At 62.4% G+C, this 16596-nt stretch overlaps 1 protein-coding gene across 1 annotated transcript in view; it reads left to right on the top strand.

Moving 5' to 3' along the window:
* Positions 1-16596, top strand: part of LOC308562020 (SCO-spondin-like) — a gene marked incomplete at its 5' end in the record, with an annotated part of 45055 nt that overhangs the window by 16096 nt on the left and 12363 nt on the right. The window contains 34 exons of the mRNA XM_081147707.1: positions 301-392; positions 472-703; positions 811-963; positions 1054-1194; positions 1284-1466; positions 1557-1707; positions 2126-2279; positions 2439-2493; positions 2679-2846; positions 3154-3297; positions 4053-4223; positions 4308-4472; positions 5191-5370; positions 5479-5601; positions 5732-5861; positions 5961-6086; positions 6279-6370; positions 7101-7274; positions 7610-7774; positions 8093-8345; positions 9346-9392; positions 9551-9721; positions 10051-10182; positions 10403-10548; positions 12002-12096; positions 12744-12796; positions 12960-13172; positions 13277-13447; positions 13573-13652; positions 14602-14771; positions 15230-15276; positions 15386-15577; positions 15666-15836; positions 16508-16549. Coding sequence (XP_081003833.1) covers positions 301-392; positions 472-703; positions 811-963; positions 1054-1194; positions 1284-1466; positions 1557-1707; positions 2126-2279; positions 2439-2493; positions 2679-2846; positions 3154-3297; positions 4053-4223; positions 4308-4472; positions 5191-5370; positions 5479-5601; positions 5732-5861; positions 5961-6086; positions 6279-6370; positions 7101-7274; positions 7610-7774; positions 8093-8345; positions 9346-9392; positions 9551-9721; positions 10051-10182; positions 10403-10548; positions 12002-12096; positions 12744-12796; positions 12960-13172; positions 13277-13447; positions 13573-13652; positions 14602-14771; positions 15230-15276; positions 15386-15577; positions 15666-15836; positions 16508-16549 — 4782 coding nt within the window. The remainder of the gene's footprint in view (positions 1-300; positions 393-471; positions 704-810; positions 964-1053; positions 1195-1283; positions 1467-1556; positions 1708-2125; positions 2280-2438; positions 2494-2678; positions 2847-3153; positions 3298-4052; positions 4224-4307; positions 4473-5190; positions 5371-5478; positions 5602-5731; positions 5862-5960; positions 6087-6278; positions 6371-7100; positions 7275-7609; positions 7775-8092; positions 8346-9345; positions 9393-9550; positions 9722-10050; positions 10183-10402; positions 10549-12001; positions 12097-12743; positions 12797-12959; positions 13173-13276; positions 13448-13572; positions 13653-14601; positions 14772-15229; positions 15277-15385; positions 15578-15665; positions 15837-16507; positions 16550-16596) is intronic.

Raw genomic sequence — 16596 nt, 5'->3', positions numbered from 1 at the left:
AGCCGCCAGCCCCTCTGCAGGGAGAGGGCGAGAGGGGTAGGAGCCCCAGGACTTGTATTGTGCCCACAGGCTCCAGCCAGCTGCCCCCATGCGGAGACCTCTTCCGCTGTCCTTCGGCTCCCCAGCTGTGCCTGAACCTTGAGCGGCTGTGTGATGGGATCCCCGACTGTCCCCAGGGCGAGGACGAGCTGGCCTGTGGTATGGAACTTGGTTTCCCTGATGGAGGCCAAGGTTGGTGGGAGTGGGGTCGGGAGGTGGCTCTCTCTCCCCACCTGACTGTGTTTTTTCTCTTCGCCTCAGAGGGGCTGCCAGTCCCTGGAGGCCCCAACAGGACCGGGGCTCCCTGCCCGGAATACTCCTGTCCCAACGGCCTCTGCATCGGTTTCCAGCTGGTGAGGAGGGGAGTGGTGGTGCAGGGAACAGATCCATTGTGCCACCCGAGAAAAGGGCCCTGACCCGGTCCCTCCTCAGGTGTGTGATGGGAAGGCGGACTGCGAAACGACAGGAGAGGCAGAGCTCTCCCCAGAAGAGCAGGGTTGTGGGGCCTGGGGACCCTGGAGCCCGTGGGGACGGTGCAGCCACACCTGTGGGCCTGGGGTGCAGGGCCGGAGCCGCCACTGTTCCCCGCCCAGGCTCCCGGTGCTGCAGCTCTGCCAGGGCCCTGAGCACCAGACTCAGGCCTGCTTCACGGCTGCCTGCCCAGGTGAGGGCAGTGGGGCTGGGGGGGCCCAGAGACACTGGGGTGAGTGAGGCCACTGGGCCCCTGCCCAGACCTCATGGTGCCCCTGCCTGTTCGGCCCCTTCTCGTAGTGGACGGTGAATGGACCTCCTGGTCTCCCTGGTCCTTGTGCTCTGAGCCGTGCCGGGGAACCATGACCCGGCAGCGACAGTGCCACCCACCCCAGAATGGGGGCCAGGCCTGCGCCATGCTGCCTGGGGGCCCTCACAGCACCCATCAGACCCGTGAGTGGAAGGGAGGGGGCTCAGTGGGGGGAGTGTGGAGGGGGTGCAGGGGGGCCTGCCCTCCCCACCTCCAGCTCTTGTTTCTCTCAGGGCCCTGCCCTCAGGATGGCTGCCCCAATGCCACCTGCTCTGGGGAGCTGGTATTCTGGCCCTGTGCCCCCTGCCCTCTCACCTGCGATGACATCTCTGGTCAGACCCTTTGCCCTGCTGACCGGCCGTGCAGCAGCCCAGGTGAAGGTCTGGGCTCTGGGTGAAGTGGGCACACCTTTGGAGAGAGGCTGAGCTCTCTGCAGGGGTGCCTCACCCTGGGTCTTCCCTAGGCTGCTGGTGCCCCAAAGGGCAGGTGCTGGACAGTGAAGGGCAGTGTGTATGGCCCGGGCAGTGCCCCTGCCAGGTGGATGGTGCCCGCTACTGGCCTGGGCAGCACATCAAGGCTGACTGCCAGCTCTGCATCTGCCAAGACGGGCAACCCCGGAGCTGCTGGCCTGACCCCGACTGTGCTGGTGAGGTCTTGCCCTTGGCCCTGCCCATGGGGTCCCCCCCAGCCAGACACCCGCCCCTGCTCCGGCCCCTGATTCTTGGTCTTTTCTCAGTGAACTGTGGCTGGTCCCCCTGGTCCCCCTGGGCTGAGTGCCTGGGTCCCTGCGGGAGCCAGAGCATTCAGTGGTCCTTCCGGAGCCCCAGCAACCCCCGCCCCTCAGGCCGCGGTCGCCGGTGCCGAGGCATCCACCGCAAAGCCCGCAGGTACTGGACACCCACCTGGGACGCGCAGGGACCCGGACCCCTCTCTTCCAACCCCCCGCTGCCCATGTGCCCTTTCTCGGGCCAGGTGCTTCCCCGTGTGCCATAGACCCCCAAATGAGGAACACCCGTTAGTCTAAACTCAGGAGTTCCAGCACATCTTTGGGGAACCCTGGTCTCCTCCTACATTGGTTTTGTGCCCTCTAGGTCCTAAAGGGGGTGCAAAGAGCCCACAGATGCGGCTGGACAGGTCTAGGGTCCCCTGGTTTGCATCCTGTGCCTCCGGAGGGACTTGGGTGGGGCTTGTGGGGTGTAGCCATGCCTTCCTGCCTAGCCCCTCTGGGACGGGGCCCATTGGCCAGTTGCAGCTTCTTGGGCGCAGGGATGGGGTTCAGGTTACAGGGTGACCCTCCCTTTCTAGGTGCCAGACTGAGCCTTGTGGGGACTGTGAGCATCAGGGCCAGGCCCACCACGTCGGGGAACGCTGGCAGGAGGGCACCTGCACGGTCTGCCAGTGTCTGTACAACCGCACAGCTCTCTGTTCCCCCTACTGCCCGCTGGGCAGCTGCCCCCAGGTGAGGGGCACGGGGTGGGGCTTGGTGGTGGGACTTGGGGGGGCAATATGGTGGGGAATGGGGTGGGGGTGGAAGGGGAGTGCATGAAGGCCAGGGTTGGGGACAGCTGATGGGCAAGTGGCCAGCTCAGCAAGTCCACCTTGTCTCTTGTGCCCGCAGGGCTGGGTCCTGGTGGAGGGAATGGGAGAGCCCTGTTGCCACTGCGCCCCGCCTGGTAAGTGGGTCTGGGGGGGTGGCAGAGGAGCCCCCAAGGGAGGAGGATGGCAAGGACTTGGAGGAAACCAGGAGTGGCAGCACCTCGCACCACCCCAAAGCCTGGGACACCCTCTGGAGGGCCCTGTGACCTCATCTTGGGAAGGGAGCTGGCACACCTCACCCTGCTCCCTCCTGCACCCACAGGGACGGGGCCAGTGAGCCATGCACCAGCCTTGGAGGCGACTCACCCAAGCCCTGTGCCGAGAGCAACTGTCACCTCCACATCCCAGCCTGAGGCCACAGCCTTGCGACCAGGAATGGCAGCCGTGACAGTGCTGTCCCCCCACCGCATGACTCCAGCGGCCCCTGCCAGTAAGATTCCTCAGCCTCCCGCCTACCAGCCCCAGCCACCCTGCAGCTTCCTTGCGTGGGACAGAGGCCCTGGGAGGTGGGCTGCTGCGGTGGAGGTTACACAGCTCTAGGTGAGGTCAGGGTCTTTGTGGGACCAGGACTAGAACCCAAGCATGCGGACATAGTTTATCACTTTTCCACAGTCCTGAGAGGCAGGAAGTGGGGTGCACCAGATGTGAGGAAGAGAGGTGGGGGGCTGCTGGGAGGTGACTCAGGGAGAACCAGGTGGGCTGTGTGTATGGTCAGCCGGCTGTGGTCATACTCACAGGCCAGAGCATCGCCCCAGGGCCCTTCCCGCCCATTCGGTGCAGCCCAGGCCAGGTGCCCTGTGAGGTGCTGGGCTGCGTGGAGCAGGAGCAGCTGTGCGATGGGAGGGAGGACTGTTTGGACGGCTCTGATGAGAGGCGCTGTGGTGAGCATGGGCCTTCAGGGCTCCACGGAGGAGCTGGTGTCGTGTGCATTGTGATGGCAGAAGGCTTTAGATTTGGAGAAATCTCTGCCGCCCCCCCCCCCATTTTTAGCTCATATGGGAATGCATCTGTCATCCATGCATTCATTATCCATCCACCTACCCATGCATCTCACCGTCCACCCACCCGCTCACCCATGCATCCATTCACCCATCTATTCATCTATTCATAAGGTTCACCTATCCACCCACCCACTCACCAGTCTACCCGCCCACCCACCCATCCATCTAGCCATCCAACTCACCGTCCACCCACTCACCCATCCACCCACCCACTCGCCGGTCCGTCCGTCCGTCCATCCATCCATCCATCCATCGTAGATCACTATGCTCAAAGCTTAGTCTTCCAACCAGAGGAGAGGTCAAGTGTTAGCCAATCACAGGAAAGGGCACCTCAGGGAGCACCCATTCTGGAAGGTGGCACCTGAGGGAGTGAGCTGCTCTGTTAGACACTGTGGCCTCTCTGGATGCTCCAAGAGCCATCCACAAGCAGACACTGCGAGGGCCTGTGCAGAACATGATCTCGCCCACACACAGCGGAGGGAGGCCTGCACCGGGTGGGGCAGGTGTCAGGAGTGGGGAGTCCAGGCCCTTGGTCAGCAAGCTCTGTTCTGCTCTTGCCTGAGGTCGAAGGGGCTCCATATACCATCCAGCCAGAATGACTTATCCTTTCCTCCTCTCCTCTTGCTCATGGGCAGCGAGCACTGTGCCCTTCACGGTGCCCACCACGGCCTTGCCTGGGCTGCCCTCCCCACGAGCCCTCTGCTCCCCGAGGCAGCTGACCTGTGGCAGTGGGGAGTGCCTGGCCCCCGAGCTGCGTTGTGACCTGCGGCCTGACTGCCAGGACGGCTCAGATGAGGAGGGCTGTGGTGTGTGCCCGGCTGGGAGGCACTCCTCAGGGCCCCACCCTGGAGTGAGCCCCCTCTGAGCCTGGCCCACCTGTCCCCCTGCAGTGGACTGTAGGCTGGCGCCCTGGTCCGGCTGGAGCCCTTGCAGCCTCAGCTGTGGTCTGGGCATCACCTTCCAGCGCCGGGAGCTGCTGCGGCCTTTGCTGCCTGGGGGCAGCTGCCCACCTGACCGGCTCCGCAGCCAGCCCTGTTTCATGCAGGCCTGCCCAGGTAACTGGCACCCAGCCCTCAGCTTCCACAGGCCTCCTCAGGCCCCCGGGGGACACCTGGGGTGGCTTCCCATCACAGACCTGCACCAGGGAAATGTCCCTGCTCTCTGTGCGACCTCAGTGTCCAGGCTCCTCTCCCAGACTCTAGGAGGACAGCCCCTTCTGATGTCACAGCCTCCCACCTCCAGAGGGCTTGTCAAGAAGCCTGTCCCATGCTCTGCCCTCTTCCTGCCCAAGTGGCCCTGGACAGGTCCCTGATACCCGGAGTGTGGGAACTAGAGTAACAACAGTAGCTCCCACCTGAGTGAGGGGAATGGGCTGAACCACTAGTCCTGGGCTCTATGCTCAAGGCCTTGCAACCCTTCTGTTCTGTGGACCCCCACGCTGCTGCTGCATCGCTTCCAACACCTGGGCCTCTCCAGCCCTCACATCTGGCCTCCAAACCCGGCTTCTGGCCATTGCCACCAGGGGACGCTCTGCTCCAGCCCCTTCCCAGCCCTTTGCTAAGGACCAGAGACTTTCTCAGGAGGCACCTAGAGATCTTTGCCCAGGTCCCACTCCTGGGACAAGAGAGGAAGCAGTGGAGTCCCCAGGGTACTGCTTAGGCTGTCCCGCTGGTGGCTGTCCAGGCTCCTCTTTGCTCGGCCACCTGTTCTCTCTAGCACCTTCCATGTTCCCTTGGGCTTGTCTGGTCCACCCCTGCTCTTCCTTCCCTGCAGTGGCTGGGGCGTGGACTGTGTGGGAAGCATGGGGACCCTGCAGCGTCTCTTGTGGGGGTGGTCATCAGAGTCGCCAGAGGAGCTGTGTGGACCCCCCACCCAAGAACGGCGGTGCCCCCTGCCCCGGGGCCTCCCAGGAGAGGACACCCTGTGGCTTGCAGCCCTGCACAGGGGACACAGGTAAGGGGAGCTGGGTGGGGTCAGAGGGTGGGGCCCTGTGGGGTAGGGCCATGGGGGTGTCTCTGGGCCTCCGGGTGCCCACCTCACCTGGAGCCCATCTCCTACCAGACTGTGGGCCAGGCCGTGTGCATGTCAATGCTTCCCTGTGCCAGAAGGGGCTGGTGCCCCTGTGCCCACCCTCCTGCCTGGATCCTGAGGCCAACAAGAGCTGCAGCGGGCACTGTGTGGAGGGTGAGGCACACCAGCAAGCAGGGGTGCTGTGGACAGAACCCTCAGGGGGAGTGTGGGGCCCCACCCACATCTACCCACCCTCAGTCCCAGGCCCCCCACTTGGAACTGAGTGCCCCCTCCCTGCACCCAGGATGCCGCTGTCCCCCTGGGCTTCTCCTCCATGACGCTCGCTGCCTGCCCCTCTCCCAGTGCCCCTGCCTTGTGGGCGGAGAGCTGAGGCAGCCCGGGCTCTCCTTCCTCCTGGACAACTGCAGCCAATGGTGAGGGTGTCTGCCGTGGGGAGGGCCTAGGTTAGGGGACAGTCTCCTCCCCACCCCACCCTCTCCAGCCCTGGCCTCCTTGGCCTCTCTCCTCTGCAGCATGTGTGAGAAGGGGGTGCTGCTGTGCAAACCAGGGGGCTGCCCGGTGCCCTGCGGCTGGTCAGCCTGGTCCTCCTGGAGTCCCTGCGACCGCTCCTGTGGCTCTGGAGTGAGGGCCAGGTTCAGGTGTGTGGGACACAGAGAAAGGAAAATGGGACAAGGAAGGGAAGGGTGTACGGAGTGGGCAGCAGGCTCAGCAGGCCGTGGGGTTGGAGCCCTGCAGGGCAGAGCGTCGCGGTGGGAGGGTGGCTGGAAGACAAAGGCAGGAGTGAGGGGCCGGGGGAGGAGAGCAGCTGCCCAGTCTGGCCCTCTCCCCAGATCTCCCTCCAACCCTCCGGCTGTTTCCGGGGGTGCACCTTGTGAGGGCGACACACAGGAGCTGCAGGCCTGCCACACAGAGTGTGGGACAGGTATGGTCAGGGGCCACCCTCCTTCCAATGCCTGCCTTCCTCCTCCCACCTCCTGCCCCAGGGACTCGATGGGTTGGCATGGGTGTCAGCAAAGGCTCCCCGTCATCCCAGAGGCAGCCCTGAAACGTACTGGCCTTAATGTGTGGGGCTTTGGTGGGAGGCCAGGGCCCCAGCGGCGACCTCCTGCCACACGGCAGCCTGGGTGCAGTGAGCAGGCTGGTCTGGGGGGAGCAGGCGTGGGAGTGAGGTTGACCCCACTGGCTGTGGGTGTCGGGCTAGGGGAGGCCGTCAGGAGCACGCGGAGGCCAGACGGAGGTTTCAGGGGCCCCTCAGGCAGAGCTGGTGCCAGGGAGGTCTCTGTGTCCCCCTGGCATAAGGGTGTGTGGGGCAGAGGAGAGGGCAGGAGAGTTGGGGGGCAGTTGGGTACAGGAATTTGGGCCAGGCTCTCGCAGCAGAAGAGGGAAGAGGGGCAGCGAAAAGTGGCTGCTGATGAACGGATGGGTCACGGGGACTCTGTAGTTTCCAACGTTGAAGCTGAATGGAGGACAGTGGTTTAGAAGGCTCTGGAAGAACTGATCTGGGGGGAAAATGAGGTTGGATAGTAGACATGTCAAGGCGGGGGTCCCAGAGGAGCAGCCCTGGCCTGGCCTCGTAGCTTCTCAGACGTGACCCAGATGGCCCAGCCTCCCCAGCCCTGCTGGGATCTCCCCAGCCTTCCCTTCCCCTCCAGAGGCGCTGGGCTGGACGCCCTGGGCACCCTGGTCCGCCTGCTCCCAGAGCTGCCTTGCCCCTGGAGGGGGGCCAGGCTGGCGCAGTCGTTCCCGGCTCTGCCCCAGCCTGGGGAACACATCCTGCCCTGGAGAGGCCGCTCAGGAGGAGCCCTGCAGTCCCCCTGTGTGCCCAGGTATGCCCCTTCCTGCCCCTGGGGTCGCCTGGGGGCCAGGGTGGGGTGAGAGCAAAGAATGACCTCTTGGGCAGGGTCTAAACACCTGGGGTGGGAGGGGGCAAACCTGGCTAGTGTCTTGAAGCTTCTCTCCCCCCCCCCCAGGAAGACCAGTGTGAGATTAGCAGGGTGGGCCTGGCCTGAAGGAGTGTTTGGGGCAGCCTTGGAGGTGTGGGTGTTTGGGGGGGGGAAGCTGTGGTCGAGACCCTGTATACCACACAGCCCCACCCCTCTCCTGCTCCCCCCCTGCGGTGTCTTTGCTGCATCCTCATGGTGGTCTTGGCTCTCCCTGACAGTGCTGAGCGCCTGGGGTCTGTGGGCCCCCTGGTCCACCTGCTCAGCCCCCTGTGATGGAGGCATCCAGACGCGTGGGCGCAGCTGCTCTGGCTCGGCTGCTGGAGATGCCGAGTGCCAGGGACCCCACAGCCAGACCAGGGACTGCAACACGCAGCCCTGCACAGGTGCCAGCTCCCCTCCCTATGCTCCGCCAGCCCCTGGGGATATTGACCTTTCCCCAGTCCCACCTCCGCACAGTGACCTCTGGCTCCAGGACAGGCAAGGCCTTGAGCTAAGAGACTTTCCTGGGTTTCCTGTGTCTCCTCCAGCTCCTACCCACTGGAGACCAGGTACCAGCTGTGGCCCCAGGGAGGGGCCCTCCTCCAGCTTCTCAAACCTATCAACAGGCTGTCACCAGTCACCTGCATGCAGGTTGCCCTCTGCCCCTCCATTTTCTGCCCTTCCCTTCACCCCTGCTGAGACCAGCTCTGTCTTCCCACCAGCCCAGTGCCCAGGGGACATGGTGTTCCGCTCAGCCGAGCAGTGCCGCCAAGAGGGGGGTCTGTGCCCTAGGCTGTGCCTGGCGCAAGGCCCTGGGGTGGAATGTACCAGCTCCTGTGCCCCCGGCTGCGCCTGTCCCCCTGGCCTCTTTTTGCACAATGCCAGCTGCCTACCCCGCAATCGGTGCCCCTGCCAGATGCACGGGCATGTCTACGAACCAGGAGAAATTGCCCTGCTGGACTCATGTAACAACTGGTAGGCCACCAGCCTCAGAACGGGGAAGCAGGGCTTTGGTGGCTCCAGAGATGGGCAGGTGTGGACTCCCAGGTGTGGGTGTGGGTGTGTTTAGCAGGCCTCCATGGTGCCAGGCCTGGACCCTGTGAATACCAGAGTGAATGACATGCTGCCTGGCCTGGAAGGGTGGGTGTCTGTAAGGAATTGTCATGCCCATTTGACTTATGGGAAGACTGAGGCTCAGATGAGCAAAGCAATTTATGAGGGAACGAGAGCCTGGGGAGGCGCGGCTAACGTCTCCTCCAGTTACCCCCGCTTCTCTTTCCTGAATGGGGTTACCTGGGGTCCACTAATTTCTGCTCAGAAACCTGGAGGCACCCGGACCCAAAGCTGATCCTAGGCCCTGCCAGCGGAGGGCGAGCTAACCCCATTCCCTCTTTTTTCCTTTCGCTCAGTCTTATTTTCTTTCCATTTCCCTTTTTATTTTTTATCACCTGGGCCTCCTTCACTTGTCTCCTTCACCTTCCCTCCCCCTGCCGCTTTCTGGTTTTCTTTTCCTCCCAGGTTATTTTTCTCTGACAAGTGGGCCCTAAAATATTTATTGGAGAAAAGTAAAAGGGAAGAAACAGGCACCATTTTCGTCCCCGGGAGACTCAAGTTAGGACCTACACTCCCTGAATCGCTCCTGCCTGGCCCTGGAGAGTTGCTCAGAGTCCTTTCCAAACAGTGTTTAGTAAATACAAATGGGATGAAAGGGTGAAGGGCTACTCCTTGATAGAATCACGAGACCGGGCTCGGTGCCAGAGCTCAGGAGGCTCACAGAAGGTGGCCTTCTGCTCCTGGTGACAATCCTGGGTCACGTGTGAAATTCACATAGGACGTGAGCAACTCGCTTTACTGCCCGGACCCTCAGTTTCTGTTCTGCGCCGCGGACATGATAGCCAGTCCCCTGCCCGGAGCCAGGTACCCAGAGCTCCAGGGGCGGGGGCTGACCGTGGCCGTGACGGGCCTCTCTCTGCAGCACCTGTGTCTCTGGCGAGATGGCCTGCACCTCGGAGCCCTGCCCAGGTACCCCTAGGGACCTCAGGGACCGGAGAGGATGCTGGCCCCATTCAGAGATCAACCCTGGGGTTCTTCAGTGGTGCCCTGGGGAAGTAGGGGGTCCAGGGACCACCTGACCAGCTTTCACACCTACTGTTCCCCTTCTCCCACTCTCACCCTGGCAGTGGCCTGTGGCTGGAGCCCCTGGACCCCATGGAGTACCTGCAGCCGCAGCTGCAACGTAGGGATCCGGCGGCGTTTCCGGGCAGGCACTGCGCCCCCAGCTGCCTTTGGGGGTGCTGCGTGCCAGGGCTCCAGTATGGAGGCCGAATTCTGCAGCCTGAGGCCATGTCAAGGTGAGTGCTGGGACGGAGTCCCCAGAACCCTCCAGCGAGGAGCCAAGAACACTCTCAGTCTAATCCCCCCCACCGTGCACCCCAAGAGAGGTACAAGGGCCTACTTAAGAGATGCCACAAAGATGCGGTCCCCAGGAAGCTCTGAGAAGGGACCTCCCTGGAGGCCAGCCCTGCTCTGGGCTGAATCCCAGAGCCTCCGGAGAAGGGGTGAGGTCTCCTGGGGTGGGATGTGGGAAGGCAGAGGGAAAACGTGCCCAGGCGTGTAGGTGGGAGGGGAAGGTGGGCTGGGTGTCAGAAGGCAGAGCCTACAGTGACCGGGGCCACTCCAGGTCCCGGCGCGGAGTGGGGCCCCTGGTCTCCGTGCTCCGTGCCCTGTGGCGGTGGCTTCCGGAACCGCACCCGAGGCAGTGGCCCGAACAGCCCCGTGGACTTCTCCACCTGTGGCCTGCAGCCCTGTACAGGTGAGGGCTGCCCTGGGACCCACCTCTCTACCGCACCCCTGCCCTCAGTTTTCACCCCCACCTGACCCAGTCCCCTGTCACCCAAGAGACCTCTTTTCCTGAGCTCCTGTGCAGCCCTGTGACCTCCCTGGCTCTACCAGGAGCGGGTGCCTCTTCCAGGTTGGGAGTCCAGGGAGAGTTGAGTGAGTCTGAGCTGGGCTGTCAATTTCTGTGTCCCCAGGGCCAGTGCCTGGCGTATGTCCCGGGGACAAGCAGTGGCTGGACTGTGCCCAGGGCCCTGCCTCCTGTGCAGAGCTCAGCGCCCCCGGAGGCACTAACCAGACCTGCCTGCCTGGCTGCTACTGTGCTCCCGGGATGCTCCTGCTGGTGAGTGTCCTCCCTGCCTGACCTCCTTGGGGCCTGGGGACCATGGATGACAGGGAAGAGACAGGCAGGGCCTGGGCAGAGACAGAGCCAAGGGCATGGGGCTGGACACAGGGAGACCTTGGGAGGGCCTTTGTTCCACCTGATTTTGAGGAGAGAGTGCTGAACTCAGGGGTGGGGGCTCAGCTGTGCCATCAGGCGAGTCACATTTGTCTTCCTGGGCCTCTGTTTTTCCGTTTGTGAAATGGTGCTAGGTCTTTTCATTCATGCCTGCTTGAGTCCTCTGCCCTCTCATGTTATTTATTGAGCACCTACTGCATGCTCAGTCTTGGGCTACGTTGCGGGGAAAGAGCAGGGGCTACCCTCACAAGGCCTCCAGTCTGGGAAAGCGGACTCAGAGCCCATAGAATGAAGACAGAACCATCCACACACAGGAAGTGAGCTTTGCAAACTGCAGAGCAAGGGGCGCAGACTAGCAGAGGCTGGGTCAGTTGTGGTGGGCTTCCCGGAGGAGGTGGTCCTGACTTGGTGGCCACTCCAGTTGGAGGGCAGTGGAAACCAGGGCTGGGAAATGCAGCAGGGGTGGTGGAGTTTGGACAAAAGCTTGTGGGTGGCGGGAAGGGCTTACAGAGACGCTGCTGAACCGTGGGTGTGGTTAAAGGACAGATCCTGTGGAGTCTGGGTTCAAATCAGGCTCTTCTGCTGGCAGCTCTGTGACCTTGGGCTGAGTATACTCATGCCTTAGATTGTGGGTTTTTTTTGTAAAACTGGGGTAGTAATGTATCCAGCCATCGGAGTCCCTAAGACGGTGACGTTCTCTCCCTGGGCCTGGCTCTCAGAGTTCCTGCACCTGACATTGAACCATGTGTTTCTGGATGGCCATTTTTTTTTTAAAGATTTGAGACACTAATGACTTCTGTCCAAACTGGCTATGCACATAGTTTTGTCTGGTTTGATTTTGTGGATGAAAATGTGGGGGTTGCTATACTGATTGTACATTTTTTATTATTATTAATCTTCACTGGAGGATATTTTTTTCCCATTGATTTTTAGAGAGAGTGGAAGGGAGGGGAATAGAGAAAGAGAAACGTCGATGTGAGAGAGAGACATTGATTAGTTGCCTCCCGCACACACCCCGACTGAGGCTCAGGATCGACCCTGCGGCCCTGCGGTGCGTGGGCTGACACTAACCGCTGGACCACACCCCCAGGGATGGTGTCCTTTTTACTTTGTTAGCTGATTTCAAAGGCATGTCCTACAATTGGGCTGGTCTTTTCTCCCAGAAATTGGGGGTCCATCCCCTTTCCCGACGACAGGAATGGGAAGGGACAGATGTTTGTGAAGGAGCATGGGTGATGTTTGAGGGTGGGGGTCGGAGAAAGGGGTGCTGAGCTCTCACAGGTCGGGGAGAGCAGCCCAGACCAGCAACTAGAAGATGATGCTGTTTTGGTTCCAGAACAACGTGTGTGTGCCCACCCAGGACTGCCCCTGTGCCCACGGGGGACGCCTCCACCCCCCGGGTAGTACTGTGCTTCGTCCCTGTGAGAACTGGTGAGACCCCTCGCTGTGCAATGGGCCTGCAACTTCTTAAAGACCCTGCTGTCCCTCCTCGGTGGCAGGGGACGCTGGCTGCCGGTGCGCCATGGGGACACCTTTTCCCACAGGCACAGTGCCCAGCTCTCTGAGGCCAGGCCGCTTGCGCCCCTCATCCACGACGCCCCCCCAACCTCCTCTCTTCCTACCTGCCTTACAGTCCTGGGGCTAACCCTGGGTGGCTTCAGCAACCGGCTGTATCTTCTCACCGTCCTGGAGACTAGAAATCTAAGACCAAATAGTCGGCGGGCTGGTTCCTCCTGGGGGCTGCGAGGGCGTCAGCTCCAGGCCCCCTCCTCTCCTGTTCGCTGGCATCCTTGGCTGGCAGCTGCATCCCTCCGATCTGTGGCCACATGGCCGCCTCTTCCCTGTGTCCCCACATCGGCCGCCCCTGTGCGCATCTGTCTAAACTTCCCCTTTGTATAAGGACACCTGCAGTGTTGGACTAGGCCCCCTAGTGACCTTACTTTAACTCGATGACCTTTGCAAAGACCCCCATCTCCAAATCAGGTCGCATTCTTGGGGTTGGGACTTCAACATATGAATTTGGGGGGACACGGGGAAGCTTGTAACAACACCCCAACCCTCTACTGCTCTCCCTCCAGCTCCTGTATCTCTGGGCTCATCACCAACTGCACCTCCTGGCCCTGCGAGGCGGGTGAGAAAGGGGCCCAGGCCTGACTTCATCCCCTGCTCGATTACTGCCACCCATGTGGCCTGCGCCGGGGCTGGGGAAGAAAAGCCCTCAGGACAGGTGGGGACGGGAGAGGGGGCTCCCGTTGCCTGTCCCCCCTCTGCCTGTCCCTCCTGTGCACCCCCAGGTCAGCCCACGTGGTCGCCCTGGACCCCATGGAGCGAATGCTCGGCCTCCTGTGGCCCTGCCCACCGCCACCGGCACCGCTTCTGCACCAGGCCTGCTGGTATGGGTGTGGCGCTGTCCAGCAGGGCGCCGCTGCCCCCACGGGCCTCTCCGGCGCCTCTTTGCCCAGGCCCCGAGGCTGAGGAGGAGCCCTGTGCCCTGCCCACCTGTGACCGTGAGTCCCGCAGAAGCCAGGATGGTCCCTCTGAGCCCTGTGGATACCTGCTGCCTCACAGCGGCTGCCACAGCCCTGCATTCCTTTCTCTGTTGTCTCCCCAGGAGCTGGGGGCTGGGGTCCTTGGGGGCCCTGGTCCAGCTGCAGCCAGAGCTGTGGGGGAGGCCTGAGGAGCCGGACTCGAACTTGTGACCAGCCCCCACCCCAGGGCCTGGGGGACTACTGCGAGGGGCCTCAAGCCCAGGGGGAGGCCTGCCAGGCTGGGCCATGCCCAGGTACCTGCCAGGAGTGGGGGTGGGGCAAGGAGCAGAGACAGGAAAGCCCTACGAGGCTTTATGGGAAGACAGGCCAGCTCTGCGGCCCACACAGCCCTCAGCCCCTGCTGTCCCCTCACCTGCAGTGACCGACTGCACCTCCATCAAAGGGGCTGAGTTTAGCACGTGTGGCCCGCCCTGCCCTCGCTCCTGTGATGACCTCGTGGTGAGTCTGGGCCCCCTTGGCACACCCACTGGTCCACTGATCCCAGGGTGACTTGCCGGGCGGGCAGGTGGGACAGCCTAGCAGTGGCGGCAGGGGTGGGGCCAGCTCCCCCTAGTTCCAGAGAGTCCCGGGGAGCGAGCCCCACACAGCAGCCCTTGTCTTCCTTACAGCAGACGTTTCCCAATTTAACCAGCATATTGACAAAACAGCATAAACACGTGGGAGTCACCCCACTGTGTCATCTGAAACGCCAGGAGCATTTTGGTGCACAGATCTTGAGAGTGCATGTGCATGTGTGTGCGTGCGTGTGCGTGTGCATGTGCGTGTGCGTATGAGATGTCGCCTGAGGGCCTGGCCAGGACCATGGAGAGGGGCAGAGGCAAGCTCAGACTGGTCCCTGTCCCTGGAGCCTGTGAGGTGGGCACGCAGCTGACCCTGTGGAGGAAGAATGACAGACCTGTCCAGGGGGATCCAGGGGGCTCCCCCATGTTCAGGGAGGGAGGGGAAGGGGCAGAACCTGGCTCCCAGTCTCCCCCAGAGGATCCCAACTTTCCCAAATGGCTGTCCTCTCCTGTCCCTGCTCCCCATGTTCTGAGGAAGTCTGGAAGATGCCTCAGTTCCCAGGTGTTGACCTAGGGTCCCCACTGAGCCCTCCATGGGGTTCACCTCTGGAGGTCACCCCACCCTGGGAAGCTCCTCCCAGGCTCCCCTTTCCTCCCCCTCCTCCCCAGGAGGGGACAAGACAGAAGCTCCGAGGGAAACCAAGGCATGAACTGTGTTGACAAGACAAGGACTGAACTGGGATGTTGCATTTCTACTCTGCACACCCAGCCTGCTCCCTTACTCCGTCTGCTCTCCTGTACCCCTGCACTGACTCCCCAGGGCTCCACCCCTCCCAGCCCCTCCAGCCCCATCGTCTCTGACTAGAGCCCCCCTTGTTGTTCCCCAGCACTGTGTGTGGCACTGCCAGCCGGGCTGCTACTGTCCCCCAGGCCAGGTGCTGAGTGCAGACGGGGCCGTCTGTGTGCAGCCCGGCCACTGTGGCTGCCTGGACCTGCTGACTGGGGTGCGGCACCGTCCAGGTGCTCAGCTGGCGAGGCCAGATGGCTGCAACTACTGGTGAGGCGGGCATGGGGGGGGAAGCAGGTGCAGGGGTGAGGGCAGGGTGCCCCTGAGCTCTCCCACGTCTCAGCTGGTGCAGGTTAGACTCCCCCAATCCCTGAGAAGATATGGGCTGGTCCCAACCCCTGTATGATAGGTGGGGAAACTGAGTCAGCCACAGAGTGCCGAGTGTGCTCTCTGAGGGGAGGGGACAGGTGTGGTGTCCTCAGATGACCTGAAGTCATTGCCTAGTAGAGCACGCCAGCCGGAGCCCAGCAGGGGGCCCAGGGGACACCCAGAAGGGCCCGGAGTGGAACAGGAGCAGGCTCTGGAGATTGGGGAGGGGACCCTAGACCTCAGAGGGGAAAGGGGCAAAGGGGTGAGGGGAAAGGAAGAACAGCACAGGAGGGGCAAGTGTGGCGGTCATGGGCAGCGCTGAGCTACCGCTGTTCCCCTTGTGCCCAAATGTCCCCCAGCACCTGCTCGGAGGGAAGGCTGAACTGCACGGACCTGCCTTGCCCACGTATGTACCCAGCTTGGAGGGAGGTGAGGAGAAGCTACCAGGGTCCCAGAGATGGCCAGGACTGGGGAAAGGATGGCTGTGCCCCAGTGCTGGCCATTGACCCCCGCAGTGCCTGGTGGCTGGTGCCCGTGGTCGGAATGGACAGCGTGCTCCCAGCCCTGCAGAGGGCAGACAAGGACCCGCTCCAGGACCTGTTCCTGTCCTGTCCCCCAGCACGGAGGGTCCCGCTGCCCTGAGGAGGCAGGGCAGTCAGGGGCCCAGCACCAGAGAGAACCGTGCCCCAGCCCCGGCGAGTGCCCAGGTGAGATGTTGTCACTGGTCTTCTCCAGTCCTAACAAGTGGGGCCTCCGGGGCCTCCCAAGGCAGGTGATTCTGTCTTCCTGGCACAGTGGATGGAGCCTGGAGCCCATGGGGACCATGGTCTCCCTGTGATGCGTGCTTGGGGCAGTCCCACCGGAGCCGGGCATGCAGCTGGCCCCCCACCCCTGCAGGAGGCAGGCCCTGCCCTGGGGGTCACAGGCAGAGTCGCCCCTGCCAGGACAATTCCACTCGATGCTCAGGTGAGACCTTTCACAGAGTCTGGGAAGGCCCCTTGTAAGGCTGGGGAGATGCTGGCTCTGACCTTTGACCCCACCCACACATGCATGTCACACTCTTTGAGGGACAGGCCTCTCACCCTGTCGACCTGGGGCAAGGTAAAAGGTCCGAGCAGGTGGTGGTGAGGCAGGAGGGCTTGTCACCAAGTGTCAGGATCCCTCAGGATGGGCCCCTCAGCACCCACCCTCTCTGCTTCCCTCCTGCCATAGACTGCAGGGGTGGCCAGGCTCCTTGACCTTGAAATCCAGGGGCTCAGATAACCCATGTCAGCATGTGGTGAGCCCTGTAGGAGTGGCGTGTGCTATGGAAGATCGGGAGGTTAAGAGTTCTCCTAAAGGGTCAGTCTAGGAGGGCTTCCTGGAAGAGGCAGCATCCAAGGGGGTTGGAGGGATGGAGAGGACTTTGACAAGCATTGGTGGGGAAGGAATGCCAGGTAGCAGAAACAGCATGAGCAAAGGCCTTGCTACCACGAGGAAGTGCTGTGCTCAGGGCCTGGAGTGTCCATGGCACATTGAGCTGAGGGAAGGGCTGAACCAGATACTGACAGGTTTGGAACTCGGCCACCAGCCCCGGGCTTGCCCTGGTGCACTGCAGGCTGGGAAACATTTCTGAGCAGGGTTTTCCTTTGGCACAGGGGCTGCGGGGTCCACGGTGGAGCCAGTGACAGACCTTGCAGGTAGTCCATACTCCTCAGGTCCCCTCCCCACACTCCCTGCACCTACA

The sequence above is a fragment of the Miniopterus schreibersii genome, assembly GCF_964146895.1.
Source record: "Miniopterus schreibersii genome assembly, chromosome: 9".
NCBI classification, from domain to species: domain Eukaryota; kingdom Metazoa; phylum Chordata; class Mammalia; order Chiroptera; family Miniopteridae; genus Miniopterus; species Miniopterus schreibersii.
The sequence above is the reverse complement of the archived record's forward strand: the minus strand, read 5'-3'. Positions and strand labels throughout refer to the sequence as shown.